The 25014-nt window shown below is 47.5% G+C and overlaps 1 protein-coding gene across 2 annotated transcripts in view; it reads left to right on the top strand.

Moving 5' to 3' along the window:
• The first annotated feature begins 5335 nt into the window (after positions 1-5335).
• PROM2 (prominin 2) overlaps positions 5336-25014 on the top strand; it is a 32659-nt gene continuing 12980 nt past the window's right edge. For both annotated transcript variants that reach the window (XR_012080812.2, XM_020780179.3), the window contains exons 1-18: positions 5336-5900; positions 8252-8301; positions 8852-9054; positions 11305-11425; positions 12996-13059; positions 13190-13279; positions 14316-14515; positions 15878-15952; positions 16067-16130; positions 16300-16459; positions 17745-17897; positions 18418-18541; positions 19689-19780; positions 20182-20266; positions 21715-21861; positions 22826-22897; positions 23044-23136; positions 23461-23514. Coding sequence is in view for 1 of the 2 variants with exons in the window: in XM_020780179.3 (XP_020635838.3) it covers positions 5675-5900; positions 8252-8301; positions 8852-9054; positions 11305-11425; positions 12996-13059; positions 13190-13279; positions 14316-14515; positions 15878-15952; positions 16067-16130; positions 16300-16459; positions 17745-17897; positions 18418-18541; positions 19689-19780; positions 20182-20266; positions 21715-21861; positions 22826-22897; positions 23044-23136; positions 23461-23514 (2073 nt within the window). In the remaining variant the exon portion in view is untranslated. The remainder of the gene's footprint in view (positions 5901-8251; positions 8302-8851; positions 9055-11304; positions 11426-12995; positions 13060-13189; positions 13280-14315; positions 14516-15877; positions 15953-16066; positions 16131-16299; positions 16460-17744; positions 17898-18417; positions 18542-19688; positions 19781-20181; positions 20267-21714; positions 21862-22825; positions 22898-23043; positions 23137-23460; positions 23515-25014) is intronic.

Here is a 25014-nt window from a genome sequence, read left to right on the forward strand (position 1 = left end):
CATCTGAGCAAAGCTGTTCATGTTATTAACACTTCCATGCCTACACCTTTTAATGTACACATGTGCACATATATTACCATTGCATCTGGTTCCCAGCTTGATGTGCTGAGTGTTCGTTGCTGCTTAACACAGAATAGGATAGTCCGTCTGCTGTCTTGAAGTTCCTCTAGATTGGCTTCTATGATGACTGTTTGAAGTCCCAGTCAGGTTTCACCAATGAATTAATGATGGGTGGTGGGCAGAAAGGTGGTGGGTTTTCCCTAATGAGAAAAGGCACGAAGGAAGTCAAAAAGGTCCATCATCTTCTCTCACTGCCTCTGTAATGCCTTCATGAAGAGATTTACAAAGTGGCGAGGCCAGGATGGACAGGAAGATCCCTCACAATGAACAGTCTTTCTGAGGCATAAGGGACGTGTCTCACGGAAGACAGCGCCATCTCTGCACCTCCTGACTTGATATGGAAAATTTAATTAATTACAATAAAGTGTTCATCCCTCTGTACACATTCATGTTCTGGTCTTTAAGCTGGTGTTGTCTTCACATGACCAGCTATATTTGTGGGGAGACATGGAAGTCTTAGGTGGTGTGGCATTTTGACAACCCGTGGGGTGTGGAGAATTCAGGCGTACCATGCTGCTCCTCTCAAAATATTCCAGCAAAGAGACAACCTGAAACTCTGCTTTCTTTGCATTGAGGGTCTGTTCACGAGGCCCGTCGTGGGTAACTTATTAGTAGGGGGGTTCCTCCCACCCCCAAAATGTTCTCTGACAGCAGAGGGCCAGCGCAGTCTAGGGCACAGCATGGTGAGATTCAGGTTCAAATCTCTGCTTCACTGTGGAAACTCACAGGGAGCAAGGGGGGAGTAAATGGCTCCTTGAACATCTCGCATCCCACAAAAGCCCTGTGAGAATTGCAATATATTGGAAGTGACGCAATGGCACAGCTGTGCAACTGGAATGGCACATCTTTATTTAATTTAGTTTCAAAACACCATAATTCTTTGTCTTCTTTTTGCAACAGATATAATTCAGCTACAAAATAATATATATGTCTTCCTGCTGCTAGCACCTCCTCTACAGCAAACCCCCAGAAAGATGGTGCCCAGGCCCAATGGGGCCAGTGCCACCCAGAGCCCATGGAGGTTTTATCAGACAGGGGTGTGTGTCCATGATTCAGGAGGGCCCGGTGTCCCTGGCTCCAGCTGACACCATCATCGCCATCTCCATGGAGATGGGATCTGCAGCGATGGGGGCAGCTTCTTCTGCCAGTCCACCTTGGTCAGCAGGGCCAGCAGTTGGGAATCCTCCACCCTGCAAAGGCTGGTTTTCAGGGACATTTGGAGATGAATTCCATGAGGCATTCTTTGGAAAGAGTGGGAGGCCACGGAGGAATGGCCCCACGGGCAGGACTGTGGCCTTCTTGAGTCACCTGGAAAGATGGGTTGGGTTGGAGGAGGTCCCATGCCCTCTCCTCAAGTGTGCAGCATCCTTCCTTCCTTTCACCCCTAAGCAAGGCCTGTGGGGGTCATAAGAAAGAGGAACTATTCCAGTCCTAAGGGCCAGCCTGTGGAAAAAAAAGACCCCAGAGGACTCCCTAAGCATCACACCAGCTCTGAAGGGACAGAAGAAAGTAGAGGGTCTCGAGAGCCCATCCTTAGCTTGCTTTGGTGGGGTCTAGCTCTGGCAACTGCCGTTTATGGAGACCGTGAAGGATGGGGGGGTACCTGCCACCCCCACCACATACACACACTTGGTGTGTGCAGCAGTTCTTGTAGACCATCTCCTGCACTACATTTCTCCAGTCAGATGGTCGAAGAAGGCCTTCTGCTTCCTCCACGGTTCTGCCCTATTCCTATCAGAAGCCTCCGGGGCCAATGATGGAGAAAAATCCTAGGCTGAGGACCTTTGATTTAATTAATCTTGTATTTTCTGTTTTCCTATGATCTGCATTTAACTTGTATTGCAGCTTCTCTTCCCTTGTCTGCAAAATACTCAGGCTGCAACCGTATGTGCCTACTTCTCTGGGCGTACGACTCATTGAACTCAATGTGACTTACGTTCGGGGTCAGATACATAGGATTGCACCGGACCCAAGGACTCTGGCTCACCAGAAACCAGCAAATGATGGATCTGGAGGAAGGGCAGGGAGCTCACACCCCCTTCCCACCCCACGAGAATTTTATCTCCCTGCTTACTGAGAAACAAAATTAGGCTTTCAAGCTCATGCATGTTTCATGGGCCGTCTGCAGGTCTACCGTTTTAAAGACTCGGAAACCTTTCATTTTTTGCGATTCAGCTTAACTCATTAAAATTTAAAGCGCGCATTCTGTCACGCGTTCGTCAAGGCAGAAAAAGAAAAAGAAACTAGAGCACCATCCTGAGTGATGAGCCTGCTGTGATGTATGTCCGCGAGGCGCCCCGGGCTTTGTTGTGATCACAGGAAAGCTCTGTCAATTTGGAGAAACACGGCTCCTCTGAAGAATAATAAAAAGGGTGCTTCAGAAAGTGCCGCTCCTTCCCCCAGAAACCGTTTCCCTCGTTTGCCGTAGGGCAGGTAACTGTTCTCGTCCAGTCTGGGGGGGGGAAAGGGTGTGATTTAAGTGATCGGGTGATATAAGATCACGTTGGTTCATGCTGGAAAGGATTGCTTCCCTGGGTGCAGAATTTAAAGGGATCCTATAAAGTTAGCCTTTCGTGCACACATGTGGCCTGATCCTGATTGCTCCTGCCCCCGCCCCTCCCGCCCCAAATGTAGGTCTGCCACTGGACCAAAAACATCCAGATTGGGTCTATAGCAGGGCCGGGCTGGCTCGCAATCCTCTGTACGTGATTGAGTTGCTGGAAAATAAATTGAACCAAGCCGTTCCATATAATAATATAATAATAGCAATTGCATTCTGGCTTAAGGTGAGCCCTTTTAGGGTTTTGCAGGTAGAGAATACTCCAAAGTGGTTTTACCCTTCCCTTCCTCTAGGGGGTGCCCTGGGACTGTGCAGCTGGCCCAAGGCCACCCAGGCTGGCTTTACTTTCATGAGGCATACTGGCGAACTGAACTCCCAACCTCTGGCTCCACAACCAGATACTAAACCACTGAGCTATCCAGCTAGCTTTGGAGTGGGGTGGGGTTTGGCCAGTGGCCGCAGAGCCAGAGGTTGGGAGTTCGATTCCCCACTTGTGCCTCCTGGGAGAAGAGCCAGCCTGGGTGGCCTTGGGCCAGCTGCACAGTTCCAGAGCATCCCCCCTCCCAGAAGAAGGGAAGGGAAACCACTTCTCTGTATTCCCATGTCCGACTACAACCTTACTTTACAAAGAGCCTTTTCCGTTGGCATCTCGTGGTTGTGCCTGCCGCGAGCCACTAGAGGAAGTCAGAGAGCTACAGAAGAAGAGAAGGCAAAAACAAGGGCCGGGTCTTTTAAGGTTGGTTCCAAAAAAAGGGACCGGATGTGAAATTGAAACAATTCTCTTATCGTGCCACGGCAATAGCCAAGCGGTGAGGCAGAATGGCTCTTATGAATCCTGTTTAATGTTTCAAAGCACAAAGAGGAATATCTAAGCAACAACGGGCTCTGCTTGTAAGGTGATTGCAGTTGACAGCATCTCAAGGATTATACCACCAGATTAGGTTTTCGGATTCATTGCCACTGGAAGCATCTCTCGGTTGGTAGGTCTGCCCGAGCAACCCACTCTCCATGTTTACAGCTCACTGCTTGGGGGACGAAGGGAAACGGGAGAAGGCTGCGTTCTGAATGAGAGATAAGATCCCAGCCCTGGCCCAAATTACACCGTCTGCTTCTTCCATCTCTGGGTCACATTCCCAGAAGGGCCCAATCTCCTGGTTTTGTGTTAAAAGGTAGGAGATTGATGGTCCAGTCCAGCTGCTCTCTCTTGAAGACATACTACGGTTCAGGGACGACACTGGAGGGGCGGTCTACTTGCTCTGTCTTCAAGGTATACTGGGGTTCCAAGAGCCTCATGTGTGCAAGAGAAACTGAAAGATTCATTCCTGCAGTTTGTGGTTACAAGATGGAAGGGGGAAGGTCTTGTCTTGCCGAGAGGGTTTGTGACGATCCTTGCTGGCCAGGCCCCGCTTGGCAAAGGCTCCTATTACGAAGGGTGTCTGCCTCTCATAAGGAAGCTGTCTAGGCAAGCTCTCCACTGGAGGCCTCGCGGTTCGTAAAATCTTCATGGACAAGTCCCGGCTAGACTGCAGGAATGCTGGCGTCTGACCTGCGCCCGCTCGTTCAGCTATTCTTCAATGAGGTTTCCGCCCATGGTTAGGCTGAGGGGCTTGGCCATGCCGCTTCGCCTACGGGAGGGATCTGTCGTAGCTCTCCTGACCAAAGAAGCAGGAGAGTCCTCCTGACCCTTAATTGACGTGTCCGTTATGTGTTTTGAAGGTGCACCCATCAAGCAAGTGGGTCTGGCAAAACTGACCCCTGGGTTTCTAGCAGTTCTAACACCCAAAATTTAATCTATAAACTGGAGATTTAAGAATGCGAGGTTTCGTTAGAGCAATGAATCCCAGATTAGAGGTCGGTGGCCATATAAATATTTTAAAGGAACCTCCTGGCGCAGTGGTTAAGCGGCAGTCCTGCAGTCACGACTCTGCTCAGGACCTGAGTTTGATCCCAACAGCTTCGGATAACCTGCTCAAGGTTCACTCAGCCTTCCATCTTTCCGAGATGGGTAAATTGAGAACCCAGGTTGCTGGAAGGGGGCAAGGTGTAGCCTGCATAATGAAAAATTATAAACCAGCCAGAAATTATTTTATGCACTATGAGGTGGGTATATATGCAGCACACTTTGCTTAGATATTTTGCAAGTTGTCCTGAAATGTGTTAAGGCTGTTCTGAATGCCCCGTCACCTGATGGGCCCCAATCCTGTCAGGTGCCTATACCTTTCAGAATATGTGAGCAAACACCCGCACCACCACACAACAAAAAGGGCTGGGAGTCTGACTATCGGAGCTGCACGCATGTCTGGTCTCACCCCCTTCAAGTGTGGACCCACAGTGCATTTGCTAAACATTGTCACCCCCCTTTCATGGCAATTTGCGCATGGGCAATCGGTTGGCGCAGGAGAAGAGAGGGACCCAGATCAGGCGGAGGGAAGACGGAGCCTTTAAGGACTCCTGGGAAAAAGCTGGTCATTCACAGTCTCTTCCCTCTCCACTCTGAGCGGCTGCCCCACCTTGTCCCACCCCACAAGCTGAAAACCCGACAAGGAGGCGGCCCCAAGGAGCAACCAGCCCCGAACTAGTCCGACAGGTTTCTGCTTGGCAGCCTTTCCTCTCTCTCTCTCTCTCTCTCTCTCTCTCTCTCTCTCTCTCTTCTTTGGAGGCTCTGCAGCTGCAGAGAGAGGAGCCGGACGGAGAGGCAGGCCCCCAAAAGCGGCAGGCATGTCTCCCCTTCACCTTCCCTTCTGCGCTTCACGCCAGGTTTGGGAGGACTGAAGGACAGCTAAGGGGGAAAACAAAGCCCCCCCCCCCCCCAAAAAAAGCCAGCCACTGCAGGAGAAGCGATCTTTCCCTTTTGCTGGTTCAAAGGAAGGAAAAGGCTCCCACCTCTGAAGCCCTGGATCTGACCCTTCTCACAGCCTTCCCTCTTGCAGCCGTGGCCGAGGTCCGTTCCTGAACCCGCCCAGGCCTCGCAAGCAGGAAATCCGGACCTCTGGAATGGGATCTCCGCTGGGTTTGTTACTGGCCCTTGCCGTTGCTCTCCCGGATCCTGCCCTTTTGCAGCCATGCTCCTTGGGGAGCCCTCCCCTCCCCCTCCAGTTTGCTGACGTGGGTACTGACCATAGGGTGCCAGCCCACCGCCGAGCCCCTGGTTCCCTGGATCCCCTCTATGGCTTTGTCCAGACATTTCTTGATGTGATTCAACAGAACTCTTTCCCTACAGGTAAGTTGTCTATTTCCAGGTTCGGTGGCCGGCAGACCAGGAAAAAATGTATTCTTGGCAAGGAACCACCCCCTGGTCTGGCTTGATGCTTTCAGGAGACGGGTGAGCTGCAGAAATCAGCAGGGCATGCTTTTCTCCCTGCAGAGATCAGCTAAAACCTTCAGAGCAAGCTAGTTATGAATACGGAGGAGCAGCAGACCAGCAAAGGAAGAATGGACCCTCTTAGTTAGAACCAAGGCGACAGAGAAAATCCCCAGAGCCTCTGAAAGACCCAGAAGATTGTTGGGATGGGTTGGCACTCCAAGACCTAACTGTCTTAGGACCCTGTTCACTTCTGCTTCCTTCCTTCTTGGGCAGGGAGGTGGAAAGATCCCTGTATGGGCCCTGGAACAACAGCATCATCATTTCCCTGCATCCGATCCCATCAGCAGGAAGAGCTGGTTGTGTTAGTCCAGGAAGGGCCCTCCTACACCTCTTTTCTCGGGTCATGGAGGTGATCTTGGCAGCTTACCTCTGAATTCTCCGTGGGCTTCCGTTGAGCAGCCCGAATGTTCATGGTGTCCCTTCTCTGCATTCTCCCCACAGCAAGACCCGATAAGCAATTTCGGTTGACGGAGACCCTTTTAAAAGTCACTGCCCTTTGGCCCTTAAATCTTAAAGGCAGACACCACCTCCCTTAGATGTAATCCAGTTTTCTTCCACCCTTTTCTAATGTTTGCCAAATGTATTTCTTTTTACAGTTCTGCCATAGTTCGGACTTAAGAGGACTTAAATGTTCAAATATACAGATACATAATAGATATAAAATGCTCACCAGCTACAAAACCATTTGAAAGACAAAATAAATAATCACTCCATGAAATCGCTGATCCTTAGAACAACCAATATTTGATCTGTAAGTCAACAATGTAACAAATTGCTAAGCTTTGCCCTCTGATAACTAGCTGCCTTGATCGCTTCCTGCCCTCGACAAGATTATATTTTCCAGGGCCTTAGAATTCCAGGTCCCCTGTGGCTTCCAGAAGAGTTTGGGGCAATTATAATTTGTCATATATTTCCAACAGAGAATTAATGGCCACAAGCATCCCTAAATACATGAGGGTGTGAATTCCATCTGCTAGAGAGGGAAGGGTTGCCCAGTCTCAAGCTTTCACCCTGAGATTTGGGTATTGGGGTAGGGTGGGGTGTCCATTCTTTGGCTTCCAGGCTATGACCCTGAACTCACAGGGAGTAAAATGCCTTTCTTTCTTTCTTTCTTTCTTTCTTTCTTTCTTTCTTTCTTTCTTTCTTTCTTTCTTTCTTTCTTTCTTTCTTTCTTTCTTTCTTTCTTTCTTTCTTCCTTCCTTCCTTCCTTCCTTCCTTCCTTCCTTCCTTCCTTCCTTCCTTCCTTCCTTCCTTCCTTCCTTCCTTCCTTCCTTCCTTCCTTCCTTCCTTCCTTCCTTCCTTCCTTCCTTCCTTCCTTCCTTCCTTCCTTCCTTCCTTCCTTCCTTCCAGCTTTCTTTTCTTTAACAAATGCACTTTTTTCTTTTTGTGCATCCTAGTCTTCAGCCTGCAAACCCCTCCCAGCAGAAAGTCAAACTCACGGCGGCAGCATGTTAGCCTTTAAATTCATGGCGCAAGCTCCATATTTTCTTTACATCCCACCCAGCGGTGGCTGTCTATCTGCTCTGTCACCCCACAAAGACGGATCCTCTAATGCGGCTCCTATCTTTCAGGTTTTTGCACAGATATCCCTCCCAGCGGGACTTATTTAAGGTCCAAAACAGATGGGACTGGACCCAGCTCTGTGGTCCTGTCCCTGGATTCAGGAAGGCACATCTTAAAAATGGGTAGCTTCCCATCAGGGTCGCTCAGATGACGTTCATGCCTTGATTCAATTCCTTCTCTTTGTCCTACTGATAGCTTTTAAGGAACCAACAGGCTTTGGGGAAGTGGTGATTCCTCTTAAAAAGGTCTTTGGACAATGAGTGGTTTCTCCTAATTCCCCATGAATGATAAATATACATCTGGTGTACACATTGGACTCTTGGGTCTGCAGAAGAGGACCCTGTTCCACCAAAGCTGACATGAAAATATACCCGTTTGTCTTTAAGGTGCTATGACATCTTTATTTTTCAGCTTTGGTTTTGTTTTAGCTTTGGCTTGGTTTTGTATTTCTTGTGGATGCCCTCGGACCAACTAACCTAGCCACAGCTTTGAAAAAGACAGAAATTATAGCTAGTGCAACCTTACACAGACAGATGATGATTGGGTGTGAGATTTATAGGATGGATAACAGGGGCCTTGGTTGTGTGATAAATACCTGGATCTCTGTGTCTGAATATTTGCCAATCACTTGCCTTGTTCCACAGAACTATTGAGGGATGCCTTCAATGACCCACCATCTGCTAGAACGTCTCAGGTGAGAAACAGTGAAGATGAAGATCTGCCTTGGGATCGGATGGGATAAAAGTTAGTGATTGTATGAGCTCAGAATGTGTGCTTCTGATCTCAGTTTAATCTCTAACCCTTAGAGGCGAAAGCATTTTCTGGCTGTGATACGTCCAAGGGGATGGTTTGCATATAAAGGTTGTTTGAGGGATCATCTCACATGGATGAGGAGGAGAGCAATGCTGTTTGAGGATGTTGAAGAAGGATGGAGACAGCGTTTGTGGAAGGGACGACCTATGAAAGACGAGCAGAGTTTAACCCTAGATTTTTGGGGCAGGTATTAGAAAGAGATTCAGACATCGAAAGTCTCTCAGCCCAATGAGACTGGGAAGATCTCTCTGCCATTCTTGATCCTTTATTTATAAAATAGGTATTCATCCACATGCGTCCATGCCTTCTTCTGTCTCCTGCACGCAGTCTGTCTTTACGACAGGCATTTTGCAATTAAAAAAAATAGAAAGCCATTGTTTAGGGATCCAGAAATAGTGGTTTTTCAGATGTGTCTATTCCTTTCCTGGCAGATCCTCCAGTATCAAACGGGATACATCATCTGCGCCACCATTGCTGTCCTCTACTTCGTGACGCTGCCCGTGATCGGATTGAGCCTCTGCTGCTGCCGGAGGCACCGGCGCTGCGGCACGCGGATCAAGGCCTACCGGCGCTCGCTCCTCTGCCAACGCAACCTTCTTGTGTTTTCTCTGCTCCTGACCACGCTGGTCATCCTGTAAGCGGAAGGGGCTCCGGTGGTGCATGGCATCCAGAGGCTGGGATGGGGTTGGGAGAGAAGGCAGAACCTTCTAGACAGGGTGCCCGCAGGTCGCCATCTGCACTGGCTGCTGGGGGATGATGGGTTTTGGAGTTCATTGGCATCTGAAGAGCCACAGGAGGCTCATTCCTACTACGACAAGGCTCCCGTGTTTTAGTTCGAGGTGGTTGGCTTCGCATCTTACTCAAGCAGCCAGCTAGGTGGAAAATAAAAGGTTTGGGAAGTGCACCTCTTTGAGCTTTTAAACATTTTGAGTGTATTCTCAGATAGGCAACTTGAGAATCGGAGATACAGCAGGCAAGGATTTCAACAGCTTTTACCCACCAACCTCTCTAAAGCCCCGTTCTTCCAGAATTACAATGAGTTGCCAAGTTTCAAACTTGGGCCCTGACCACTCAGAGAAAGAAAAAAGGATGACTTGATAGCCCTTGGTTTTACTGGGCTGGGGGGGGGTCATTCTCACAGCATTGAGACATTGTGTTTAGACAGGTTTAGAAACACCTTTGTCTTTCTTCGAATGAATGAATGAGCCCTCTCCAAAATGCCCTGTCCTCAATAACCCTGATCAGCTCTTGTAAACTCAAGCGGTGGCTTCCTTGAGGGAGTCAGTCAATCTCGTATTGGGTCTTCCTCTTTTCCTGCTGCCTCCGACCTTTCCTAGCATGATGGTCTTTTCCAGAAAATTCTGCCTATTCATTATGTGCCCAAAGTAGGACAGCCTCTGGTTCAACACTTTTTTTTTTTTTTTTTGCAACCAGTTGTCTGGCTGCAGAGCCAGTGGCTGGTAATTCGAATTCCTCATGGTGCCTCCTTGACAGGGGCTGGACTGGATGACCCGTAAGGGCCCTCCCAGCTCTCCAATTCTAAGAGGAGGATACTGTAATTCCATCTATTTGCAGAAGGATTGCGAGGCGATGTTGGTGTTGCCACCGTGTTTCCTATTTATTTGACGTGTTGGTCTTCAGACACTTAACTGGACCTACCAGCAGACAGTGTTTTGGCCTGATTGTACTCCAGAGAAGGAATCGTGGAGCAACGTTTGGCTTTTGTTTCGAGGGAGAGTCAGACCGTTTGGAAAGCAAAAGCGGAATCAGGAGCCAGGGGTACAGTTGGCACAAAAGGCTGTTCTTTGGTGGGAAAAGGTGACAGAAGGGCCAACTCAAACTCACTTGCCCCAAACCCGGAAATCCTACAAACACCCTCCTGAGAGCTTTCAGCTCAGGGATGGACTTGTTCGTACTTGCACACCCATCCCTTAATTACAGTGTCATAACAAGGAGGTGAACCATAACAGATCTAACAGAGCTGCTCCCGTTTCATTCCTACACCATGCTCCCCCCCCCCGCATCCTTTTCGATATTCGATGGTCTGCCCGCCATCCTGTATTTGGTCCTCAAGGCCAAAGAAATGGGATCATAATGCAGGCATTTTGCAAAGCATTCAAAAGATCGGGGGTCCGGGCACAGAGCACACAAAGGAGCATAGCATTTGGAAAAAAATTAGTGAGCATCTCCTGTAGATACATGAAGAAATAGATCTGTAGCCTTGGGGAAAAGATAGGAAGGTGGGACTTCAGGTCCCACACCCTAGCAGCCACTGAGATGTACACATAACAAAAATAAAGCCAGAATCAAAACCAAAGCAGCTTAAAGAGTTGTTGGAGTGGAGTTTTTCCTGGATGACACGGCACTTCCTCAGATCCTGAGAGTACATTATGAAGGCCACAGGTTTGTAGAGATGTATGTGTTGCAGAACTTTGGATTTTTGTTTAAGTCCAGCAGAACTGCAGGGATTCGCAGGGTGGAATAGGTTCAAGTTCTCTACATTAGTCCACCACTTTCTCATCAACTGGCACTTGTAGTCTCTGAGATATAAAAGGTTCCATTACTTACAATGAAACAGATCAAACAGCAAACTAACAGACATGACTGCTTTCAGCAACAGACTTCAGCAGACTCACTGACAGCTTCCAAAGAAAGGGGGAAAGACACAGAACAGAAAGGCGGGGCTCTCTTTGAATTCAGAGGCAGGGAAGGAATGATTGGCTAATGCTGGATAGATTGACAGTCACCCCAGCCAAGAAAATTCCCTCCCAGCCAAACCTACTAAAGGCAGCCTGCAAAGTTGCAAATCTTCCAACAGCATGTGTATGTGCGAAACCAGTTTATGTCGTTCCTTGTCCCACACTGGAACTGCTTTTCCTTTCAGGGGTGGCGTCATCTGTGCTTTTGCAGCCAATCAGAAGGTGAAAGAAGAGATGGACCCTGGTGTCCGAGATGCCTTAAACACCTTGCAGGCTTTGAGGCACCATGTGAATGGGATCCCACAGGTGAGTGGATGACACTTCTGGTTCATTCTCCTCTCTGCGCAAAGTCGGTGTTGTGTGAACTTTGCGGTCTTTATTAGCCAGATCACCTGCAAAGCAACATGCTAGCTGGGGTTGGTGGGAGTGGTCAGCAAACACCTCTGAAGGGGAGTCATTCTAGAGAGCGGGTATAAGAGCCTCATGAGATGAGACTCTGATTCCACATTTAGAAGTGGTGCACCCTTAGGAAGAAAAAAATGGTCTGTTTATCCTAGTTGGATCTTACCTCAATCTCCATTTGGAAAATTAGCCTGTTTCTGTTTGATAAGTGGTAAAAATGAGATAGCAAGGCTTTGCTTGCATGTCTGATGCCTAAGGCCCTGTAGCACTGAAAGATTTGTGTGCCTGAAGGGATAAATGGAGGGAAGGTACATTTGCCTTAAAGAGTCATCTGATCCCATGGTTCAGCAGAAGTTTTGGAGGGGGCGCAGTGCCATGCCGAGACCATTCTCTGTTCCCTGTGCACCTCCCTCTGTGGTTGCAGGAGGTGGTTTTTGGTGCCGCCTGAATTTCAAGGCCCCCCGCCTGCATCACTGCTCTGAGAATGGGCAGAGGGAGGACAGAATGGCCTCAGCAAACATTACTTCTGCTTGCTGGCCCCCGTCCTGTCTGGCAGCTGCTGCTGGCTGGGCTTCTCACAGCCTCGTGTGCTAATGGGAGCTGGCAGGCGGATGTCCTCAGAGATGCAAATCCGGCGCGCTCTGGAAAGGAGCATGCACGCCACCGTCTCCTGCTTCTGGCTGTGACGTGTGGCTTTGTGAGTGCCTCGCCGAGAGAGGGTGAGGAAAACCCAGCAGCCTATGGCAGTGGAGCAGGTCGCTGTGCCAGAACTGCAAAAAAGACCGTCTACCAGGCGTGGGAAATGAAGCAAGCAGCTTGTGGTTAAGCTGGGCAGGAGTCCCTTGATTCGCCTTCGTATAGAGTGCGAGCTCACCTTCGCGTTTTCTTGCGTTCCGTTCATTCCTTCATTTGTTTGCTTATTTCAGGGGGCTCAAGGGGGCGTGCATTGCAGTTGAAAACACAATTAGTTGTAGATTTTAACAAAACCTGAAAGATAAAAACTGATTAAAATACATGGCATGATTAAAAGCCTGTAAAACATGGATAACCCTCTTAACTCATTCTATGTGAGGTTTTTGGTTTCTCTGTTTTTGAAGGGCGGTGAGGTTAAAGGGACAGGTTTCCTAACTGTTTTTGTGTTAGCCGGAAGCCGGCCCTGCTGACGGGGCACATTCACCCGCCTGTCAGTGGACAGGAAAAGTTTGGTGCTTCGTTTCATTTCAGCAAAATGAAATGAAACAAACTGGTTCAGTTTGGGGTGCACGAACCGAACCAGTTCATCTTATTTTCCCCCAGTTCAAACTTTGGCTCATGCCCATCTCTAGTCCCTCACGTCCTCTTGTGATTTGGTCCCAGCATGCCTTTTCCACGCCCGGCTTCCCTCACCTCTCTGTCCACAGTGTGGAAAGTTTCGGAGGCTGCTTTCCCCAGAAAGGCCTTGAAAAACCCACCCCTTCCTTCTCCTTCCCCACAGGGAGTTCAGCAGGCAGTGGAGCAGTTTGCCGTGCCCAAGGAGCGAATCCTCCAGGATCTGAGCAGTAAGTTGTCTTCCCTGGCCGGGCCTGGGCTTTCTGGCTCTTGGCCACTTTGTGCCTTAGCCCACTTTTAGAAGTACATCTCCGTTTAAGGGTACGGACTCTGACACCCCCATGGCTTTGTGCTTTGCAGATATCAGCTGGAGTATCGGAAGCACCATTCACTTGGTGCTCAAGGGGACGGTCTATTCAGCCATGGCTGCCACAAAGGCTCGGGTGCAAGGTGAGGAAAAGGCTTCTCCCTTCCTGGAACACCTTATTTAGTACCATTTTTGTTCTCCTAATGCCTGGAGCAGCATGTATCTGTCGTGGTGGTGTACTTTAGATATTCCACACATTCAGTATATAGTGTAATAAGTTGCTGCAATTAACATTAGATTAATATAACGCAAAAATGCAATCCACAGTATTAACGGCAGCAGGAGTTTTACTGTTTGCCCCCTTACACTATATACTGTATGTCTGGCCCCAAATCCAGTTTAAATCAGATCATAATGAACGAATCCTCCCTCTATATGTATGGATCAGCTGCAGATGCATCGCTGTCTCTTGTTTCCTAATGTAACCGGTTCTTCTGCTAATCTGCAACTGTTTCCACCAGAATTTAAGATGTTGTCCAGAATGTAGTCTCATCCAGTTTTTCCACTGTTTTTCCTGGGTGATGATTAAAACATTCCTAGGTTAGGCAGATTACTAGTTAATGGCTGAGAAATGTCATGCAGTAGGATTTTCAGACATTGTGTGATGATTAAAAGTTGTTGTTGTTGCTTTTGATAATATCTATTGGAAATGCTTCCACAAAGGAGAAAAACAGCCGTTGTTGTTCTTGTTGTTGTTTTGATCCGCAAATGCGCAGATTCTGAAGAAGTCTGGAAAGGATCAATGGGAGAAGGGCAGGAAGCTGCCCTATTTTATCCCCTGCCCCACAGTCAGGACAAAACAAAACAAAAAGTGCAGATTTTATGGGGAAAAATTGGTAGGGGCAGGAATGTCCCCGTGTTCCTACTGTACTCAATAGGATCATGGATCTGTCACTTTTAGAAATGAGCCTGGGATACAGATGGGTGTCCATCATGGTTATTTGCTCCTAATTCTCAGAAAGATCATATAGAAATTATGCAGCAGTTGCACCATGCCAGAAGGAATTAATTCCTCCATCAAGGTGTCATGGAGAGTACGTTTGTCAGCATGGGACGGTTGGACGAGCGCACTTGGGGGGGGGGCAGCGTCTGTCAACTAGACCAGCCTTTCTCTTTCAGACCTACAGAACTCTTGCTCTCATTTACGGACACTCAACTCAACGGTCCAGAGCCTGATCCGGCACCAGGAAGAGCTGGAAGCAATCCTGAAAGACCGGAAGGGCAGCATCGTTTCCCTTCTGGAGGACCCGCAGTGTACCTACTGCATCAGTGCCCTGGGCAGAGCACAGAACTTGGAGTTGGGGGTGAACTACTGGATGGTGAGTTCTTCCAGAGTGGGTGCAGGACTCCCAATGTGGGGAGAGTGGCTTCATCACAGAGCATCCTTAGAAAGGGCAGACTATGGTCCAGAGCTCTTCTTACAGTGGAGTATGGTATCCTTGCAGGTGACCAGGTAGGTCTTCCGCCCAGGTAACATGCCGACTGCTCAAATAAACTTGGCCCCATCCACCAGAACAAGTTGGAGCATTGACCCATCGGAGGGCACCTTCCTTCCACGGTTAAAAATGAACAGGTCACAGTAACATGTAAGCCCAAGTATAGAACAGTTCTCACCTGCTGGAGTTCAGGTTGTGTTGGAATACAACACCCATCCTTCTCACCCAGCAGGGCCACTGAGTCTGATGGCTGGGGGAGATGGGAGATGGAGTCAAGGGCACAGGCTAGAGAAGGCTGGTGAAAGAGTACCCATCCGTTGAGTCACAGGGAAGTTTCTCTTACGAAAATAAAAATGTTTCAAGAAGATCTGAGCTCACCAGATCATCTCCTGCCTGCCACGTTCTCCCTCTGGATGCTTCTGGACTTGGATTTTTGCCATGTTCCTTTTTTTAAGATTAATCCCTTGCCGTGTTAGCGCTGCACCACTTTTTCTTCTTATCTGTCTGCACTGCGCACTTCCAGAAACACACAGTTCTCCTAGAGCAGGAATAGATGGAAAGCAGTCAGGGAGCGGTTCCTGGAATGGTTCATGGCAGGGCCTGTTGAACGAGCCACAAGCTTTCACACCCAGCACTCGCTGGTGACAGGCCACACAATTTTAGAAGCAGATGGACTGTAGAGCCTCTTGTCGGGATTTGTATTAGGGCGCTTCCAAATGACATAGGGAGAGATTTCTGCTTGGAGCTCCTTTGTTAAAACTGAATGCAGTCCTCCAACTAGGATTGGGGCCTCGTTGTGTGTGTGTGTGTGTGTGTGTGTGTGTGTTTCTCTATCTATAGAGATATTTTTCTGTTTTTTCCCAATCCACATAGGATGTCTTTTCCATACAGCAAAAAGCTGAAGGTGTATATCTGTGTGGGGAATTCGCACCATGCACCAGTAGGGTTTAACACTCTCATGCCTGGTGCCACTGCCCTAATACGAACTCAGGTCTATGAAACTACAGTTACCTTTTTAGAAGAACTACTAGAGAAATATTGCACCCTTTTTCACTAGGGTCTACTTACCTATGAGTTTCTGATTTCTTCCTGCTTATGAGAATTACTAAATGTTGAGTTGAATATCAGATAATTCGAGTAAGTCATGCTATTGTAGATTCATATTGAATTACTTGGATGGATGCTGTTTTTATGGACAGGATCGGGTTCACTTACTAGTTTTTTATAGGTGGTTTCTTTCCACAGGTACCTTCGGTGGAAAGAGTTTTGAAAACCTTGAATGGGCTTCCCAAAGCTAACTTTTCTGAAATAATCCACCAGGCAAGTAGTTAAGGGATCTTGGATGTCAAAACAGACTCCAGCTGATCTTTAAGCAAAATTCATCCTAAGGCCAAAATTGCGATATTAATTAAACATTGTTTTCTGAATTTCTAGGCCAACAGCAGCTTTAACTCTGTCCCAGAACTGGCTGTGTTGAAAATGGCTGAGCTTATTCGAGGTGAGACTCAGATTCTTGCCTCAGTGGGGCTGAATTTAATTCCGGCGATATTAGAGCTGGACCCACACTGGCCTATTTTATGCTTGGGTCCAACCCCACAGCTTGAAAAAAAAAACCTAAGGTGTGGCTTCACAACAGGGTGCCTTTGATCTTAACAATTGTCTTGCAGACCTCAAAGTGGAAGTAGAGAAAGTGGCCCAAAGAGTCCAGTCGGTGGCCGAAGGCTTCCCAATTTCAGATCACTCTCGTCCAATGGCTGATGCTCTGATGAAGGCCGAGAACAGCAGCCGGCCTTACTTGAAGGAAGCAAAGCGTTATGAACGATACAGGTAGAACAGAGCCCGGTGATGGAACATTTACTTTGCTTGCCAAAAGTTTTGGCATTTCCAGTTAATGTGACCAAAGTTTGTGGATTGCTTACGTGATACTCCATGGCTGTCCTCAGAGAAGACCATAAGTTACGGGCCAACATCCTGCTGGGGTTTGGGTAAGGTCTACGTACCTTGCCGTAGCCAATTGCAGCTAATTGATGAGGTGCTGGGATGTGTCTCAGTTGCATCAGCAAGTTTGTGAACAGGCACATGACTGAGATACATCCAATCACCCTGTCAATTAGTCGTAATTAGCCATGGCAGGCTTGTTTTAAATGGCATGAGTAAGATGCGTTGAATGCCATGAACTGGCAGTAGGATGGCATAGAACCTCCTGAAAATTAACGAGGAAAATGTAGCGATGCAACAGACAGCACCGCTGCTTGTATGTGTGCGTGCACATTTAAATAGGTGTAGACAGACATCTTAAACCAAGAGTTCAGTTAATGAGGGAGAAGTGGCTGCAAACAATATAGCACAATACAAGCGGCCAGAAAAATCTGTGTTCAGCAGAAGAGTGGAACGATCAGAACAGTCCACCATCAGATTCTTATCACTTTGAGCTCAGGAAAACAAAGACAGATTTCACCGGGTCTCTAAGACAAAACAAAGGGTGGCTGGAGGCAGATGACCCTCAGGAATGAGGGCTCTAAATAGGGTCTCTTCTGTGTTTGGATGATGTCTACACAGCCATCATCCTAACCACAGAAGACTAAGGCTGCCGAAGGAAAGCTTCTAACCAAGATCTCCACTCAGTGAGAGGTTCATAATAAAGAAAACGGTCCCTCTGATAGCCTACTCTCACACCGTCTGAGGTCTTGAAAGTTTAAAAGCTTTTGCAGCCACCCCACAAGATAGATCCAATCGATCTGTCTAGGATACGATGGGTGACAGAGTAGCATGACACATTTAGTGAGATCGTCATCGGTAAGGACTGTTGCTGCCATGTAGCTCACTTTTCACAAAGGCACGAATCGGCGTCGGCCTCCAACGTCTCTGGCATGGTTTGATGTAGCTTTGTGGTGTCGCTGGATTTAAAAGATTTTTGACTGGGGAGGCTGTGACATGGGACCGTGTACAGTCACCAACCTTGTTCGGTGTTCCTGGCTCAGCTGGAATTTGCAATAAGCAGTGCCTTGGGTTTCCATGGGTTTCTGATGAAGAATCTGAAGTCCGGTCTTTCTCCTTACCCGCCTCGGGGCTCACGGATGTTTTCCCCACCTCTTTTATACACCTTCCCCAGGTGGATTGCCGGTGTGGTCACCTGTACGGTCGTGCTACTGATTGTCTTCTGCAACATCCTGGGACTCTCTCTTGGCATTTACGGGCTGGCTGTGCGGAAGGATCCCAGCGACTACGAAAGCAAGGGAGAAGCTGGCGCCAAGTTACTCATGACGTAAGGCCTGCTTGCTATGCCTAGGACGATATTGCATTTTCAGGGACATTCAGGGCATGAAGATGGGGTTAAAAAGCCCCTGCATGCTTGCTCAAAACAGGAGAAGCTCCCCCGCCAAAGTATGGAGCAAACAGGTAGAAGGGCTTCACATGTTCCGGTTGACCTGGTTCCATTATGAGGAAAAATGCCTGGCAGAGGAGCAAGGGGAGAGTCTAGCCTCCTCTGTGCTGCAAAAATAAAAAAAGGCTTAGCATGTCCTGTGATCCTGATCAGGGTTTTTTTTCCATCCTCTCCTGGCAAAGGTGAATTCTCCCCATGTTTTCTCATGGTGAGACCAAAGGCAAATGAGGGCAGGGCATCAGCTTCTGTAGACAGGAGTGGACCATTGAGAAGCCTGGCGGCTCATTCATTCCAGATCCTGTTTTGCATCATTTTTTGGAGGAAAGAACTAAAGGGGAGTGGTGGGTGGGACGGCAGTGCCAGGGGGTACCTGACGGGCTGCTTCTCTTTCCCATTCCAGAGGGGTCGCCTTCAGCTTCCTCTTCTCCTGGCTGCTGATGCTCTTAGTCTTTAGCACCTTCCTGGTGGGTGGCAATGTCCAGACCTTGATCTGCAAGCACTGGGCCAGTCAAGAGATTTACAAGGTGAGTCTTTGGACCCAGGAAAAAAAAATCCAGGAGTCGCAAGCAAAATGGGCTCTCTCCCGTCCGACAGACAGAAGCCCAGGACAGGAGAAGAGGTTGGCTTTCCTCCGCCTCTGCCTGCCAGGGTGGGTGTCTGCCCGGTTGTGCGGAACGGTCCAATTAGAGACTGTCCAACCTTTTCCCTTCATTTGCCCTCGGGGACCACTGGCACGCAGAGACTGTGCTGAGGAATTAATTAAATCTCGTCAAATAACAATTAACACTTGATCTCCGTTTGGAAGGGAAATGCCTGTCACTGTAGTCTTCTGTTCCATCCGGTGCGCTTCCAGCGTGCAGGAGAGGAGAAAATAAGTGTGAAGGAAGGTTAAAAGGGGGAAAAAAGAAAGGAAAATCAGGAAATGAAGGCAGGAGAGAGAGAGTTCAGCCACACTCAAGCGTGCTACAAAGACAGCTCATAGTTGGAAGAGTAATGAAAGAAACTGCCCTCCTCTTCTGTCTGGGTCCCTGTGCATGTCAGAATGGGTGCAGGTGTGCCCCTCTGTATGTTTGAGACATGGTGCTGGAGGAGAGTTTTGCAGCTACCCTGGATGGCCAGAAAAAACAAAACAAGTGAGTTCTAGATAAGCCAAGCCTGAATTCTCTCCAGAGGCTGTCTTACTCTGGGCACCTCCTGAGAAAGCAGGATCGTCTGGGAAAGGCAAGAAATCTGGGAAAGGGGGAAGACAGCAGGAAAAGAGGAAGACCAAATATGAGATGGACTGACTATCCAAAAGAAGCCACAGGCTTTTGTTTACAAGAGCTGAGCAGGGCTGTGGAGGGCCGGGCATGTTGGAGATGGCTCATTCATAGGGTTGCCAAATGTCAGAGATGACGTGGCGCCACACAACAACAACAACAACACACACACATGGCCATGGGTAGCAATTTTCCTCTGAAGCAAAGTGTAGGGCCTTTTCATTGTCTTTTTTTTTTTTTTCAAAACCAGAAGTGAACTTCAGCTCATTTCAAGTTTGGAAAAAAAAAAGCCCCCTTCAAATCCATACCACCAGGTGCTCTCAGGACTGACATGAACGGGATCCCCCCGGGTTCACTCTTAGCCTCTCAGAATCAACAGGATTTAAACATTGTCCCGCTTTTCAATCTCCAGTTCATTGACACGCCCGGGAATCTTCCTGCTTCCATGAACGTCACTGAGCATCTCGGCCTGAAAAAAAATCTCAACTTAACGACCGCTTACCGGTGAGTTACCCTTCGCCCAAGCTACACTCAGGGCGGGTGGTTTCCCCCAGTCTTGGGTTCATTGAACGCCTCATTCCTAAGGGTAGAGGCAGAACCTGGGGGCAGGTGGAGCAAAACCAGAAATCTCTCTCTGAGCATGTGCAGATCCGCTGAGAAGATATTCCTGTTGGGCTGGCTGGATTTAAAAACAAAAGAACAAAAAACGATAGACGTTTGTTCTGCTTTGTGCCACTGGGATCCCCCCCCCCTCTGTATTAGACAGCCACGGCTTCTAATCCGCAGACTTGTGCCTCTTTTCGAAAAAAAGCCATGGAGTGAGATCTTAGGATTCTGCAACAAGGAGCTGCGTTGCGGGACATGGTGCTGGAAGGCAGACTTTATTCTTCCTGTTCTTCTTTCAGGCAATGTAAGAATGGCGCATGCTTTTGGGATGTTTTGCTGCTAGAGAAGAGCTACCATCTCGACGAGCACCTTGATGTTGCCAAGGTGAGGGGGGGGCCCTGCGCTCTTTGTCTTTTGCTCCCTTTCCTGCTTTTCCCATCTCTTTCTTTGTGACGCCCACTTCGCTAAACAAAGGCTGGTCTGCGAGAGTCTTAGGGAGTGTTTTGGTCCTCCAGATGTTCTGGACCATCGGCTCCCAGCTTTGGCTCACCCAGCTGTTCTTGGACTACAACTCCCAAGAAATCCCGGCCAGCACAGCTGATGGTAAAGAGCTTCTGGGAGTTTTAGTTCAAGAATATCTGGAGACCCCCAGGTTGGGAACCCCTGTTCTGGACTACAGTTCACATAATCTCTTACCATGGTGTATGCTGATTTGGGGCATCTGGGATTTGAAGTCCAAAACAGAGGACTAAGAGCCTCCAGTTGATTGTAGTAGTTCTCATGTCTGGCAGCTACGCCAAGCCTTTTTGGCCTTTTTAGCCATCCCGTCTGCCTTCTTCGGGGCCCATCCTGCGTGTTCCTTTTTCCTTGATTCTTGCTACAGAAGGTAACTGGACATTGCCAGGAGGCAAGAGAAAGTGAACCAGCAAACGGCATCAGTAATACAGTCCTGTAAATGTTCCCAAAGATGTTGTTTATGAAATATGTGTCGAAGAGATCCAGGACCCACCCTTTACCCTGCTGAAATAAATGGAGCAAATGTTCACAGCCGAATGACTTTATTTTTCTTCTTCATTCATTTGTTTTTTCTTCAGCTGGAATGCAATTTCCCCCAAGTTGTGCAATTGCAGTGTTTGGAAAAACACTAACTTCCTTGTTTGTTTGTTTCTTTTTCATTAGACAGATAGGTTTAAAAAATGACGTTGCTGTTAAAATATCTTCTCGGTGGCCAAAAATGAACTCTGAAACGGCCTCATCCTGTCCCGATGCTTGCCACTTCGTAGGGCATAATGTTTTATGCCTTACCGACTCTGGCTACAAAATGTTATCTAAGTGATACCTTTGCATAAGCTCTAAGTATAAAGTCACTTTCAACGGGACAACACCCATGAGGATTAGGCTGAAATTAAACGTTAAATGTTGCTGCCGTGATTCTTTCCCCTGCTTCTCAAAGAAAATGAAAATTAAATCACCAAACAGCCTGAGCGAGGCGCAAGTATGAACAAAAGATGATCAAGAGAGACGAGGTTGTGTAACCTGGTGTATCTTTTTACCAGTGCAGTTGAAAAATACAGGATTCCCTTTTTTATTCCTTGTGCTTTTTTCTTCCTGAAAACTGGGCTTGGAAAGCAACCGAGAGCAGACCATTTCAAGCAGGAAAATGGGTGGCGGAGGGCGGGCTCAGGAGCTCCGAAGATCAGCATTAAGGCAGATATGTGAGCTTCTTCGGAGGCCTGTGCTGGCCTTGTGAGATTTCTGCTCTTTTGAATTTGAACTGGTGGCTTCGTGCAGGATAGTGGTTGACGTTCATCTTCCCCTCTTTTTTGCCCCAGTACACAGCAGAGTTTCAGAAACGTCCTGACCGTTTCCAGATCCGCTTTCAAGAGATGGTTTTGCTAAACCCAGAGGGGAAGAAGGACCTGGAGACCTTCCGAGACAGCAAACTGGACCAGATAGATTTTGGGGGATTCACAGCCGAGGTGAGAGGGAGGCCATGGGATGGCCCATCGTGCCACTTAGGCAGAAGGAGGGTTGCTCTCCTATGACAGAACTGGGAAACATTTGTAAAGGGAAGAGGCTACTGATCCTAGGATCTCCCAGCCAACGTGGCCGGTGGCTTGTTTTCTCCTACGAGTTTGCTTTAATTGTCACTTTTTGGGGTTTTTTGCTTGATCCATGAGAAAACAGCGTGGCTGATGGCTCAGTCAAGTAGCATTGAAACATTTGTGTGCCCAGAGGGATAATGTTGGAAGAAGAGTCATGGATTGCTTTAATGTGTGATCTGATATTAAGTCTGTTGTGATCTCTGAAGTTTCTTCTGTCTCTTGCTGAATTTTCAGCTTGAAAAGTTAGGGAAACTTTTACAGCAAGATATATTCAAATTGGAAGTGATCCCATCACTCCCAGTCTCTTGACGTGTCATGCTAAAAAAAAAATTCATTATCTTTTTCCTGATCTGTAAAAACAATTCACTTCTTGGAGTAAAACCAAGAAACGTCACAGAAAGGTGGTGAATCTATTTAAAAATCTTTCTATATTGTTTCACATGGGTTCATTTCAAATCCAGCATACCCTGCTTGACTTAAAATTCTACAAAGGGGGGAAACGAATGCTTTCCTAGGTTTCTCGCACCAAACTCCTGTAAGGCGGTGAAATGAATCAACAGGAATTCAATAGGAATCCTTTCAGAGAATACAAAGAGTATTCTACTGGAGAGAATGATTTACAAAGCAGCACGTCCCCCATGCCAATTTTTACTTCTGCTATAAATACTCTCGCTGTCCTTAATCATTCTCTCTCGGCCTCAAACCCACCCCCCCAATTCTCAGTGAACTCTGACAATGTTGATACGGGGATATTGATGGCTGCCGTGGTAAGGGATGCGAAAGGACTCAAAAATGATGTTACCGAAAGGCTAGCTGGCAGCTTCCTTTTTCTCTCTAGATGCGGAAGCCGGTGGTGAAGACCAGTCTGGTTGGCCTGGCCGTGGAACTCGAGGGGCTAAGCAAAGTTCAGGTAGGGCCAGAAGGAACTAGCATGGTTCTCTTTGCTGAGCCATATGGAGGGTGTGTGTGTGTGTGTGTGTGTGCATTAGAGCAAGTGCTCAGCGTCTGTCCCCTTCCTTTCGGGCTAACCTGGATTTGCTGGTGTGTTCCCTGCAGAGTGACCGATCTCTGGCAGAAAGGCTGGCAGAGGAGGCCAAGAACCTGAAAAAGATTCAGAACATGACTGTCCTCATAATGGAGGGCCTTGTGGTAAGTGCAGAATTCATCACACAAAGGAAACACCACCTGTACTCTGCAAAATACGGGCTTTTCTGGATTTCCGAGGTTGAGGTCCGGCGTGCTGAACCACTCTGACTTATGGTGCCCCTATGAGTGAGCCCTCTCCAAAATGGCCTGCCTTCAACTGCCCTGCTTAGCCTTTGTGAATTAAACTTTAGCGAGTTAACCCATCTCACATTTGATCTTCCTCTTTCCTACTGCCTTCAACATTTCCCAGCATTATTGCCTCTTCCCGAGAATTTGTGGAATCGTCTAGTATATAAAATAAAATTAATCTGGTTCATTTTCTTGCAGGAGAAGCTGAAAGCCAGTGTCCAGTTCTTATCAGCCATGGCACCAGGCTTGCAGGTACTGTTATTGCAGGTTATAAAATTCCTGGTCTCTGCAGGGCAGCGGAGTATCAATCCAAACCCTCTGTCTACGAACAGCACTTTCAAGCCCTTTAACAAAGACTTCTCCATTTCGACATCCCTTGTTTTTAATCTGCTGATTTACATTTGTTTGTTTGGAACAAGCTGAGTGAGTTCAATTCCCACCAGTTGGACTGGGGCTGGTCCAGGTTCCCAAAATATATGTCCTGTCCGTTCAACTCTGCATTGTCAAATTCATTCCTTTGTGGTCCTTATGGCTAGAAATGAATGTGAATCTACTCTTATTGGTGGACAGAAACTGGAAAGAAAATCAACCCATGATTTTCTCATTCATTAAAACAGTGTCTCCTATGACATCAAGGGCCATTCAGCCTTCCCTTAATCACTTGGGGAGGTGAGCTGATCTGTGATCCCACTTCTAATTGATTTAGCTACTGATTAGATTAATTAAATCTGGCAAGCCCGAGCACATTGACTCATCATAAATAAGACTCATGAAGTACTAAGACATGTGCTTAAGTCTGCAATTCTCGCAGACCGATCAATGTATAGCCATGAGTTTTGGTACCTACCATTATAATTACGATAATTTGCTTGTTTTCTCTGCTGATGTCAAGGTTTCCTGGTTCAAAATTATGCTGTCTGGGTTTCTTTTTCTCCGGCCCTTTTTTCTGGTTCCAATGTTTTCAGGGTCAGGAAATAGTATCATGCATGAAAATTATCCACACTGTGGTCTTAGGTATTACCGAGCTGCTTGGGAAATGAAATCTATGTTTGCTGTGAGCAGATTCTGCCTCTCCCCATTAAATGCATGCATGGCCAGTTCTAGTGGGTTGTTTTTTTTAAAAGCCCCTGTTCCCATTCAGTTGATCATTTTGGGATCTCAGCAAGACCTTTCAGTAGCTTCATCCTTACATAGGCTTGGCTATGATCAAATAATGAAGAGTAATGCTTCTTCCACTGTGGGTGTCTTGCAAAATCATTCAGCAACTGGAAAGGTTGCTTGGCGGTGCTGCTCTGTAATTAGAGTTTCCTTGCCTTATAAAGAAAGAGAGAGAGGTGATGCGTTTCTCACAACGAGATGTCAAAGCTGGGGCTAGTCTTCGACAAAAGAATCCTTTCCAGATATATATTTAAAAAGTGTGAAATTCGTGACATAGACCATCAATGGCAAAGCATAATCCTGGAGTCACACGTAGGCTTCCCCCCCCTTTTTTTTTCCCCCCAGGGATGGGGGAGAATGAATGCCAGATTTTTGAGGCCACCAGGAGTGGTGATTCAGTTTTTAAATGGGTCATACTTCTCCCTACTGTACAACACTCCAATATACTCATTTTTCAAGAATGGAAAATTCTATTATTTTTTGGCATTTTTCCATGATAAAATCATAGCCCCCACCAGATCCCGGAAGATAGATGAAGGATGTATGTAAAGGTACCCAGAAAAACTTCCTTTTTTAAAATTGCTAAGAAGTATC

The sequence above is a fragment of the Pogona vitticeps genome, chromosome 8 (genome assembly GCF_051106095.1).
Source record: "Pogona vitticeps strain Pit_001003342236 chromosome 8, PviZW2.1, whole genome shotgun sequence".
NCBI classification, from domain to species: domain Eukaryota; kingdom Metazoa; phylum Chordata; class Lepidosauria; order Squamata; family Agamidae; genus Pogona; species Pogona vitticeps.